General features: G+C 37.4%; 1 protein-coding gene across 1 annotated transcript in view; it reads right to left on the reverse strand.

Annotated features, from left to right (window-relative positions):
- The window catches only part of LOC311175249 (putative phospholipid-transporting ATPase IM), a gene marked incomplete at both ends in the record, with an annotated part of 155957 nt that overhangs the window by 36504 nt on the left and 105875 nt on the right, over nt 1-13578 (reverse strand). Inside the window, one exon of the mRNA XM_084240154.1 lies at nt 2438-2510. Within this exon, the coding sequence (XP_084096280.1) occupies nt 2438-2510 (73 nt within the window). The remainder of the gene's footprint in view (nt 1-2437; nt 2511-13578) is intronic.

Raw genomic sequence — 13578 nt, forward strand, 5'->3', positions numbered from 1 at the left:
AAATACAGAACATTTCCTTCACTGAAGAAAGTTCTTTTGGAAGGTGCTGAAGTTCGGGCATCACTGACTTATAGGAACTAATCTCCGTGTGTGACTCATTTGACACCAATGCTAAATAAAGATGCTGTCACGGAACTGGTTTTCTTTCACCTGATACTTGCACTGTATCCATTTTCCATGCCTCATTCTACATAAGGCTTTGCAAGTAAGCATGCAACATAAAAAAAAAAAAAATGCACACAAAAGAAAATATAGCTAAAAATGAGGACTGAAGAAAATAAAAATTTGAATACCTGTAGTAGAGGGCAAATTGGAGTACAAATATGCTGGCTGTGTATTCATATGGAGTTAGGAGATTGAATCATAAATCTGACTCTTCCTTTCTGGTACTTGCTCTGAAACATTTGACAACTGAACACACTAAAACGTTATATTAGAGGACAGTGAATTTCATCTAATATTTGCCCTTGTTAGAGCATATCTAGAGGATTCTTAAAAAACACTGTCCTTACTGAACCTTAAAGCATAAATGTACCTAGTATTATCCCTGAAACATTCAATTCCAGACCAAATAAAGTAAGGCAAAATAAAGTATGGCTTACTTTAATTTACACTCATTCCAACATAATCTTTATGCCTGGCATAAAGCGGTGGCTAAAAATTGTTTTGAATGCACACATCTCACAATTCCTCAAATGCCAATTTAAGCCCAAAACTCTCTCATTATAAGCATTTTAATTGAAAGTAAATTTACTTTTAATTTGGAGTTCTTTCAGCTAAAGCGAAGATTTCTGAATATAAGTCATATTTTCTTATAGGGCTTATAGATTTATTTTTCATATTCCATTGACCCAGAACACCCTGAATTTTTTAAATTAACATCTACTTTCTTTTTCTGTCTTACTCCTTAGAAGATTCAACTAGCATTAACTGTTTCCTATGACCCAATGTGGCACTAGGGGTTCGAAACAAGTCAAGTCAGTGTATCCTTTACCTTTCAAGAATGTTGTGACAGCCTCAGTTCAGACAGAGAATCACAACATGTGATGACTGCAAGAGATCTTTGAGATCACACAGTGGTCTAGCACCATGATTTGCCACATGAAGCCACAGGCAGAGCAGATAAAGCGCTGTCACTGAGGAATGGAGAAAAGAATGCATTCTTCCTCAGTTCTCCATCCTATCCTACCTCTCTTTTTCCTGAAGGGGATGTTCTTCTAACAGATGCTACACCCCAGTAAACTGTTCCTAATTTTTAATGAGCTGAAAAATAAACTGGACAAGCTAATTTGAATTGTGTCTAACAGAAAAGTAAATAGATTGCAAGAACTTGGCAGACTGTCCTATGTATAAGGAGCTCAAGTCACAGTTCATGGACTGGGAGACCTCTGGTTTTGGCTGCAAGGACATCTTTTTGCTTTAGTTTTGTTTCTCTGCTGTTTTCCAATGAATTGAGGTTGTCGAAGAAATAAGCACTTCTCTATTTAAAGAATGAACTCTTCGGGCAGGGTCTGTCCACTGAGTAGTCTCCTTAACGTGGGCGTTCTAGAGAATTAGTACCCACAGGAGGTGCATTAATGAAAAAAGACTGTTTCTGAAAGTGAATGTTTAAGACTCGCAACTGACTTGTTTTCATAAATAGATCCTGAGGCCTTTTTTTCCCCCTGTGAGAAAATGTCTCAAATTTAATGAAGAACACAACTTGATACAAAAAAAATTGCAGTCAACACAAAAATTTCCATAAGTAACCTAATATATAGTTGACATGAAGACTTCAATAACTTGAATTTTTAATCTCTGATCTGGAGAGCTTTTGTCACCCTTCACTTAATATGAACTATAGTTAGTCACATATTTTAGTGATTGAAACCCTTGGTTTTTATTAAGAAAATGGTAACATAGGCAGTTTGAGAATATATATTGTGCAACATTTGATTCATAAACAGCATTTTATTAATTTGGAACAATCAACAGATATTTTCTGATTGGGATTTTTTGGGAATGAGCACACATTTTCTCCTCCTCCTGCTTATCCTTTCTTCAAACAAACTGCAAATAAACAGTGTTGATCTCATAATTGAAGGACAATATTCAACTTATGTGAAACAAACCATTTCTAAAGTACTCATGTATTTTAAAAACTAATTTCCATGAAACTATTGATAGCCTGGTTTTTGTATTTGTAAATCATTTTAAAAGATATCAAAGGAAATAGCAAAGGTGATAATCATTGAGCTTTTTCTGAGTTACCCAGCCATTGAAAGTAATTGTTCAGTATCTTCTAAAACTTTGTATTGAGATTTTCTACTAGCACAACCTTGTATTCCTTCCTTAATTACTCTGAATTAGTATAGATTTACTAAATTTGCAAATGTAAGTACTTCAACAATTTTGCTATTTTGATCAGAGATAAAGTATTCAAATACTAAATACTCACAGCAACAAATTGGTTATTTTCTAATTTAATGATGTCTCCCACTTTGACATTCATCCATTTTTCATTCTTGAGTCTAAGAACAAAAACAAAATTAATTATTTTCAGAGTGAGAGAAAAATCAAGGGAACGTATTCCTAATGGAATACCATATGAAAGAATAAGCAAATAAAACTGTTCTAGAATGCTAAATTCAATGAGATTCAATAAAGGCTTTTACCTGATAATACTGTCACCCCCCAGCATTCCTGCATGATGTGGGAACTAAGGTCCAGAGAGGTCAAGTGATTTGGCAAAGGACAGAGAATTAGTCATACCACTGAAGCTACATCCAGCTGCCCAACGCTTGGCTATATACTCTTGCCACCATCTCATAGTGCCAGTCTTACAGAGCAGTTATTAACTCTTGCTTGCATTTCCTTGGCCAGAATATTTGAAGGAGACATCATCTCCCAAGGATGTCACAATAAATTCAGTCATTAACATTCTTTCCAAACTCTATATTAAAAAATTGGGGGCCCCTCTGGTAGCCTAGGAGTTAAGTCTCAGCATTATCACCACTACAGCCTGGGTTCAATGCCCATCCAGGGAGCTAACCCACATATGGTTCAGCAGACCTCTCTTGGCTCACCCGCTGTCCCCCTCAGCAGTGTATTTCAGTAGAACTGCCTGTTGTGCTCCCCACTCTGCCTCTGGTGAATCCTCTAATGCCCCGCACCTCTGGCCTACACCCCAGTTCTTCTGTGCAAAATAAAATTTAAAAATAAATAAAAATAAATAAATTTTAGCCTTTAAAAAAACCTCTATATTAAAAAATGTAGAAACATGTCAATCATTTCCTTAGAAAGCTATTTAACTGGGAGCAAGAAGTTAAGGAGGAGCCCAAGACAAGGAAGAATGGTCTAGGACAACAGCTAAAATGCAAGTAAGAATTAACAAAGAGATCATTTGATAGTGAACTAGCCACATATGGCTGATAACACACTATCCTTAACAATAAATTTTAGGCCTCAAAGCTGATATATGCATACGGGATATATCAGTGCATAGGAAGCTAAATTGGATGAGCAACTAGACTCAGAGAGTATGAATTTCACAAATACTCAAACTAAGGGTTTTTTATTCTGGATGTGATGTTGATCTGACCTTGGAAACAAAGATAAGGACTTTGGGCCTCCCTGGTGGCACAAGGAGTTAAGACGCAACCTATGAAGTTATCCAAAGCCACTGAAGCATGAGTTCAATCCCCGGCCAGGGAGCTATCCACGTGGATAGCTGACTTGCCCACTGCTCCCCTCAACAGTGTTTTTCAGTCAGTCTGCCGGTTCTATTCCCCACTCTGTCTCTGGTGAATCCTCTCACCATCGCCCCACACCTCTGGCCTGTACCCCAGTTCTTGTATGTATAAATAAATAAATCTTAAAAACAAAAAACAAAGATAAGGACTTCCCCACTATCACAAGCTCTGCTAGGAAGTTAATGCAAAATCTATTCTATCGCTATCAGTAGGGGGAAATGAGAAACATTAACTGTGGATTATGAAATGGACCCATCTTAATACTGCCCAAATGGTAGGGACATCAAACTCTGGCTCCTGAAGATATGAAGTTCAGTCTCCACACAAGAAAGGACAGCATGACAGTGTTAATTCTTACTGTCTTGATTTTGAACATAACAGGGGTTAAAAGAAAAAAAATATTGAAAAGGACAAGAACAGCAATTGATGATAAAATAAGCCTGGAAGACTCCACAGGAAAGCCACTTGCAAATCCTCCCCAGCACTGTGACTAAAGGACTGACTTGACTTGGTGGCATTTTAATGACTAGGACCAACAGCTCAGAACTGAAAATAACACGACCAGGATGCTACACTGCTTAATTTGAGGTTTATGCCCAAGTCTCCCCCCTTGACCAAGTTCAAAGGGGTTTATGATGAAAAGCGATTGTGTCTTATTAGGCCCCTGGTGACAAATGAGGCAGACGAGCCATCTGGAAACAGCCAACCTATGACAGTTTACTATGATGCTGATTATCTCTTCTGAAACCCTCTGAATCCTAAACCAGTTTTGTTTTCCAAGTTGGAAGTCTTTGTCGCACTTCCCTCTCTGTGATGCCCTTTTAGGAGAGAAGACTGGTATAGAGTAAGGCAGATTCTCCAAAAGTTAAGGTGAGCAGGTTAATTTCATCGTGCAGTTTTTTAAAAACAACCTAATTTACTTGTTTTATAGGTTGGAAAACAGTTTTAAATATTTATACAACAGTGAAATATGCCTCACACTATCAACCCTGCTGGGTCATTTGGCATAAACGCTCAAAAATTTTTTCTTTAATACGAATCCAAGTACATGTTGTTCTGGAAAGCTTTCAATTGCAGTATTTTCATCTCTAGCCAGAATTCAGACATGTTTCTAATGCCATACTTCTCTGCACTTTATCTAGTTCGATGACAACATGAGAATCTAGGAAGCCTTCTAACTCTCATTTTATTTATTTTTACAGGTATGGAGGTTTATTTCTCCAGGTCTACGTCCTCTGAAGCATCAGTGACATTTCTCAGGGGACAGTATCACAGACAAAAGTCAATGTGACTGGACCAAGAAGGAGACAGAGTCTATGTGGAAGCTGTACTGCTACTGAATTACCCTGAAGTTCCTATGGGAAGCACTTCAGAAAGAAGGCGAGATGACATGACATTTCATCTGCAGACTCTGAACCCTCTACTAACTTTTCTACCCAAATGAAAAAACAACCCAACGTAAAAAGGGAACACTACAGCGTCTCTTACATACTCAAAATGCACATTTCACAGGTAAGTTTGCATCAATATATAGCAATTGCCACTATTTGAGGAAACAAATAAAACCCGAGTTTTCTTAACTTCTAATTTGCTTTTCTCATGGTCAATATCCTATGCCCATGTATAACCAAAGTAATTGAGAAGATGTTTTTAAAGGTGTGGTGAGCCTAGGAATTACTTTATTCAAGTAATTCAACTGCTATACTTGGAAAAATACTAGAACAAAACCTCTTTCAGAAAAAAAGTGTATATAACCCCAGAACATGGAAAGAATCCCTGATATGAAACAATCTTTTATGGTAAATATGAAGTCCTATTGGGACAATAATAGAAGAATAGTTACAGCAAAGCAAAATACCCTTCTTCATGTCAGATCCTTATGCCCATTCCCCTCCACTCACCTGCACCCCTACCTGAATTGAACCTCTACTCTCTAACACTAATGCTTCCAAAAGTAGAAAAGTACACAGAGTAATTCTTCCGACTATCCTGTTAAGATCTGATGATTAAACTGCTAATGTTCTATGAAAGGCCAAGAAAGCAGAAAATATCCATAATACCAGATTCATTGATTTTACCTCACTCTGGACAGCTTTCTTTTCATCTCTTGCCACCACCAGCCTGCCTCTGCCTACAACATACACCCCAGTCTCTCTGAGCTCCTCCATAGGCTCCTTTGTTACTGCCACATCTTCCAGCATCTACTAGATTCTTGGTCACCTAGCCCTTTCTACTTTTTCTGATGGAAAGTCCTTTCCTAAAAAAGAAGTGCTGCAAAAATTTTGCTTTTGTAGTCATATGAGCAACAATATTTGAGTTCTAAAAAATGGCCCAACAGTTGTATCTACAAACTCCATGGGACACAATATCACCTTTGTGGGCTAAACGATATGGAGAACCTTCATCAGCCAACAATGCACACTGACACAAAATTTCTGAATTTCGTGCAAATTAGTGTTGCAAAGGTACACAATGACGAGAGAAATTTCCTCAAAAGAATTATCATCTCAAACTTATTAGCAATCTGGCAAGAAACAGCAAAAGATATTTCCTGGATGTTTACCCTGACACTAACTAACACTATCATCAATAGCATTTCATCAATAACCTGCACAACAGATACCCAGATGCATCTGTCAAATTTGTGAGCAATGCCCTATCAAGAATATGACACTTACAAAGTAAGAAATTCATCTATGACTTGAATAAGTTACCAGAAAGTAGAAGATGAGGAAGGAGGTAGAAGAGGAAGGTAATAGAAAATGGATGGATGGATGGATGGATGGATGGATGGATGGATGGATGGATGGATGGATGGCTAGATAGATAGAAAACATAGATACATAGATAGATACAAAAACATAGATAATTTTAGAAAGGAGAAAATAACACTCTACAAATGTAATTACAGTTTTGAAGACCAAAGACTGTGTGCCAAGGTGTATAATACAATCAAAGTAATTCTTTTAATGTTATTTCCTATTCTTTCTTACCAGATAATTGTATTTGACTAGGATCTCAGAGACATATTTCAGTGAGTACTAATCAACATAGCTTATTGAAACTTACTAAGCAAGAACAAATTGATAAAGAACTGCAAATGAATTGAAATCCTCTATACTTTAGAGCAAAATTCAAATTTAACTTATCTTAATTTGTTCACCTAACAACAGTATTCATTAATCCCTACAACAACCCTATGAGATAAGTGCTATTGATACTCCTATTTTATAGAATAGAAAACTGAGTTTCTACTCACTACCACCACCACTGACAACACATCAAAAACATACCAGCAGGACTGGAGGGGCAGACAGGAAGATTTGTTTTAAAGCTCATCTTCAAAATATTTCTAGATCTTCTAAGATTTTAGCTTGTATAATGATTGCATTTCATCATCATCCTGAAACAATGAAAACAGACACTCCCTGGCTTTCCATGTGTGGTGCAGCTGTTCTCAGAGCTTGTGCTTGAAGCAAGCTTGCATGGTAACTTTCAAGGGGACACAGGATGGCCACCTGGGCTGTGATGGTGAAATTTGGCTCCACATACTCAGTACCAACAAACTTTGTTTTTACCCTACCTTGTCAGGGAAAGCTCTTACACTTTTGCACAGGTATTATAATATATGAATATTTTGAAAGTAAGTTAATTCATTTAATTGCATTGAGTTGAGAAACTCTAAGACTTCTAAATAAACTTCAGTTCTCAGTATCATCATATAGTTAGTTCAGGTTTTGAAACAGACAGAAGCTTCTTTGAGCCAGGGTTTTCAAGAATAGATGGGGTAATAGCAATGATAGCTTTTACCTTAAGTTTATAAACTAATCGCTAAAAAATAAGCACAAATTCAAGACAAGGACTTATAACATTCAAATTCCAAAAGCATCATAAAACATGGGATTTAACTGCCACAGAATGGTGACTAGAACTACTTTTGGGAAGAACTTTTTTAATATAACTGTATATCTATTTTCAGAACATCCAAGAATCTACATTCTGAGAAAAAATGGTAAAAGATAGCAACTGTATCTAATATTTGTTGATAAAATTGGGCTGAACTTGCTTCTTCCTGAAGGAGGCAGAGCACACTAAGAACTACTAGGCTTCACTGAGAACCTTCTTGTGACAATGCAAATCTGGCAATGTGATAGTACCTACCATGCTCCACTGCCATTGAACTGTTAACTCCAGAGACTGGAAATCGAGGAATTACCTTGAGAAAGTTACCAAATCCATTGCTAATGCTTACAGGACAGAGGAGATCTTCAGTGTGCTCCTCAAGGCTCCTGTCACCCTTTCTATTCTCTAAAGTTTCTGACTGCCCATTAGCAACACAGATTCCTAACAAGAAACTTTCCTCAAAATCTATAGCAGGTGTATTGGGAAACTAGAGAGAGTAGATAATAAATAAGTTCAAAATATTTGACACCTCCCTCATTAACCAATCAATCCCCATACACAGAACTTGGTTTCTTAATCTCAAGCCCATAACAGACATACAGCATTCAAAAGTATTCCTCTACTCTGTAGTCATTATTCACACTCTATCCACAGGTCCTAGAAGAGTGCCTATTTCATAGTAGGCACTTAGTAACTATTTGTTTAACTATTTGATAAACAAATGATGACTATGGAATCATTTTCAAAAACATCTATGAAAGATAACATTTCCCTGAATGTCTATTAAGAATGTAGGAACCAGTATTTATTTAGTGCTTATTGGATTCCAGGGGACCGTGTTGATCCCTTCGTGTTTAGGGTTGCCAAATAAAAAGAAATGACAGCCAATTAAATTCGAATTTCAGATAAACAGCAGATAATTTTTTGGTATAGGTATGTCTTATGCAGTATTTTGGACATGCTTGTACTAAATCATTATTGTTACTTAAGCAAAATTCAAATTTAACTTATCTTAATTTGTTCACCTAACAACAGTATTCATTAATCCCTACAACAACCCAATGAGATAAGTGCTATTGATACTCCTATTTTATAGAATAGAAAACTGAGTTTCAGAGAAACGAAGACATTAGTCCTATTTTGCAGCATCTGTCAAAAAGGTAAATGCCCACACACATCTTTGAAAAGCTAATCACATATGTGCTCAAAGACAAATGCACAAAGATGTTTATTGCATTATTATTTGTAATAGCAACTGACTAGAAATTACTAAAGTGCCCATAAATACCAGTTAGATAAATGTGCCATATCCACCTATTCAATCATGGCTCATCGACTTAATGGAATATAATGAAGCTACTAAAAATAGTAAGACGGGTCTATATGTACTGATATGAAAAAATGTAAGCATTACTTGGTTAAAAATAAGCTCCTTCAAAGGGACTATGGTGATGGATCACAGGTACTACAGTGGAAGGAGAATTACAGAAAAGACACCTGAGGGAAGAAATAAAATATTCTACAAAAATTAACAACAATGTAAGAAAATAAATAAATTTAAATTTTAAAAAAGCGTGTGCAGAATGCTGTATATGCAAGGCAATATTCTATGTTTTGGGGTAAGGATATACCTACACACATCTCTATACTTACATGCATAGAAAATTTCTTGAAATACACAAGAAATAGTTCAGTGGTTGCCACAAGACAAAATGAAGAGGAGAACAGGGATAGAAGGGATATTTCACTTTGTTCTATACGGTCTTGTGCTGTTCAAATGTTTGGCATTATATATAAAGTTTCTAAATGTCAGTTGGAGAGGAAATAAATCTCAACTAAGATCGCGTAAGTGTCAGAGTCAAGACTAGAACCTGAGTCTCTGAGTTCAAAACCCATCTGCTTAATAAATCTGTATTCATTGTTACTTTTTACTTGGTTTTCTATGACAATGATGTATTGCCTGCTTAGGAGAAGAATGAACTTAACAGAGTTGAAATGATTCCATCAAAGCAATAATCCACACTTCTGGTATTTAAAACCAACCAATCCAAAGACAGCAGGCAGTCCTGGTCCTCCAAGGCAAATATTCAGTGGACAGCAAGTTTCTGGTCCTTTGCAATCACACTGCTGTCAGAGCACCATGAGACTAAGATATACAGTGTGACCCTAATCCTCTAATGGCAAACTGGTGAACAGGATCTCATTACATTGAGAATGAGCATAATACTCATATCATTGGAATTTACTTCTTTTTAGCAGAATGTTTATGATGAGGCAAAATTATACAGGGAGATTTGTGGTCAACTGCTGAAGATGTTCTCACAAAAAATTTGCCATAAAGTGAATACAAGCAATTGCCAAGAGTCTTTAATCTTCCTCCCCAACCCCTCCACCACCATTTAAAAACATTTGGGGTATAATCTGTAATATTTGGGGTCATTCAATTCACATCTTTTTCCCATGATAAGTAAATGAGATTGGAAGATAAACTTTTATAACTTTCCATTAAAAAATATTCTGCAAATAACCAAAAATTACCCAAATATCCTAAGAATAATGTCTATAAGAAAATCACTGTTCTGGAACTATTTCTTACATGAATAATATATTTTGACTAAAAAAAATTGTAAATAACCATTTCAGCCTGAGAAAAACAAACTTTCTCTTAATCTAAGCTGCCATACCTTATCTTTCTCTCCCAAATTTATGTTTAATGAGGTATAACAGGTTTACATCTTTGTATCTGCTCCAGGTTTTATAGGCTAAAACCTCTACAAATGTATGTTTTCATGCCCTGCCCACCACCAGTGCACCAACAATCTTCCATGTTCTACCTCCATTGTTCAATTTCCCCTAACCTCCCCAATCCCACCCTGCTACCCTTCCCCTCTTGACTCATTTTTTTTTTTGTTTATAGAGGCATGTTTTTATTTATTTATTTATTTTATTTGTTTGTTTACTTATACAAGCACTGGGTACAGTCAGAAGTGCGGGAGGGTGAGAGAATTCACCAGAGCCAGAGCAGGGAGCAGAGCAGGCAGAAGGACCGAAGTACACTGCTGAGGGGAGCAGCGGGCGGCAGGAGAGGTCTGCGCGCCATGTGGGACCCTCACTGGTGGCCGGGGAGCAGCCGGGGCTCGAACCGGTGCCGCAGAGGCCGCAGGCAGCTTCGCAACCCAGCGCTCAACCGCTCCGCCACCGGGGAGGCCCTCATTTTGTAGTCAGTTGTTAAGAGTTTATTATTGGTTTGGTTTTGAATGACCCTTTGTTCCATTTCTCTTTATTCCACATACATGTAATACCATCTGGCATTTGTCTTTCTTCTCCTGACTTATTTAATTTAGCATTATCTTTTCCAGTTTCATATATGTTGTCCCAAAAGGTATACGTTCCTCCTTTTTTATAGTTGAATAGTATTCCACTGTGTGTATACATATATATTACATTTTGTGACCCATTCCTCTATTCGTGGACACTGAGGTTGTTTCCATAGCTTAGTTATTATAAATAGGGCTTAATAAATATAAAAGTCCATATATCCCTTTGAAGTAGTGTTTTTGTATCTTTGGGTAGATACCCAGGAGTAGAATTGCTGGATCATATGGTAGATCCATTTTCTTTTTTTTTTTTTTTTAATTTTTTTTTTAATTGAGGCATGTTTCATTTATTTATTTGTTTGTTTGTTTGTTTTGTTTATACATGCACTGGGTACAGTCAGAAGCGCGGGAGGGTGAGAGAATTCACCAGAGCCAGAGCGGGGAGCAGAGCAGGCAGAAGGACCGAAGTACACTGCTGAGGGGAGCAGCGGGCGGCAGGAGAGGTCTGCGCGCCATGTGGGACCCTCCTGCGGTGGCCGGGGAGCAGCCGGGGATCGAACCGGTGCCACTGAGGCCGCGGGCAGCTTCGCAACCCAGCGCTCAACCGCTGCGCCACCGGGGAGGCCCTAGATCCATTTTCAATGTTGTGAGAAACCTCTCTGCTATTTTCCATGGGGCTGGAGTACATTATAATACCACCAACAATGAATGAGTGTACCTTTTTCTCCATAACCTGTAAACACCTGTTTCTAGTTTGTGATTTTTTTTTTTAATGTGGGCCATTCTCATAGGTGTGAGATGGTATCTCATTATAATTTTGATTTGCATTTCTCTGATGGTAAATGACGATGAGGATTTTTTCATATGCCTATTGGTCATTCATATCTGTTCTCTGGAGAGGCGTCTAGCTCTTCTCATTTTTTTGAAATATTTATTTATGCATACAAGAGCTGGGGTACAGGCCAGAGATGCGGGGGGTGAGAGGATTTACCAGAGACAGAGCGGGAAACAGAACAGGCAGACTGACTAAAATACACTGCTGAGGGGAGCAGCGGGCGAGACAGGCGAGGTCTGCCGTGCCATGTGGGTTTCTCTCTGGCCGTCTGGGGATCAAACTCGTGCTGCAGAGGCTGCAGATTGCTTCACAGTGTGGTGCTTAACCCCTTGCGCCACCAGGGAGGCCACTGCCCATTTTTGATTGGATTTTTCTTTTTGTTGAGTGGCATGAATTCTTTATATATTATGGATATCTGCCCTTTTTCAGATACGTTATATACAATTATTTTCTCCCATTCAGTTGGGTATCCTTTCTTTTTACTGAAGGTTTCTTTCACTGTGCAAAATTTTCTGGCTTGCCACAACTTATTTTGAGAAATCACAGAATATACTGTCATATGCCTCCCAGCTTAGCATTGAATAACAAATTTTGTTTTTAAAAAACAATAAAAATTTCGTTTTTGTTTTTAAAAATCCAATAAAAATTTCAATGACACTTCAAAGAAATAGAACAAATACTGATGAAATTCATATGGAACCACAAAAAACCCTCAAATAGCCAAAGCTCTCCTGACTAAAAAGAACAGCGGAGGTAACACACTCCCAGACTTCAAATACTACTACAAAAGCATAATAATTAAACTGCATGGCACTGGAACAAAAACAGACCCATTGACCAATGGAACCAAATAGAAAACCCAGAAATAAATCCACATATTTAGGGACAACTGATCTTTGACAAAGGAGCAAAGAATATGCAATGGAACACGGACAGTTTGTTCAATAAATGGTGCTGGGAAATCTGGACTGTAAAACAAGGAAGTTAGCCTACTACCTCACACCATGCACAAAAAACAACTCAAAATGGATAAAAGACTTGGACATAAGACCTGAAACCATAAAACATATAGAAGAAAATATAAGCAAAACACTACATGACATACATCTCAGTAACATCTTTAAAGACACATCCTCTGAAGCAAAAAAATGAAGGGAAAGATGAACAACTGGGATTTACATCAAACTAAAAAGCTTCTGTACAGCGAAAGAGACAATAACCAAAACAAAGAGACACCCTATTGATTGGGAGAAATTTTTTGCACACAATACTACTGATAAGGGACTGATCACAAAGATCTACAAAGAGCTGACACGACTCAACAAAAACAAAGTAAACAATCCAGTCAAAAAATGGGCAGAAGAGCTAAAAAAAGACACTTCATCAAAGAGGAAATGCAAATGGCCAACAAGCATATGAAAAAATGTTCAATATCACTTGTAATTGGGGAATTGCAAATAAAAACCACAATGAGATACCACCTTACCCCAATGAGACATGCACATATTAAAAAAAAAAAAAACAGGAAGCAACAAATGTTGGCAAGGATATAGAGAAAAGGGAACTCTCCTACACTGCTGGTGGGAAAGCAAACTGGTCCAACCACTATGGAAAGTTGTGTGGAGGTTCCTCAAGCACTAAAAATGGAGCTTCCATATGATCCAGCCATTCCACTCCTAGGAATCTACCCAAAGGACACAAAAACATTAATTCAAAAGGATACCTACACCCCTGTGTTTATTGCAGCACTATTTACAATAAGTAAGATATAGAAACAATCCAAATTCCCAAA

This window comes from Talpa europaea (genome assembly GCF_964194135.1).
Source record: "Talpa europaea genome assembly, chromosome: 8".
Classification (NCBI taxonomy): domain Eukaryota; kingdom Metazoa; phylum Chordata; class Mammalia; order Eulipotyphla; family Talpidae; genus Talpa; species Talpa europaea.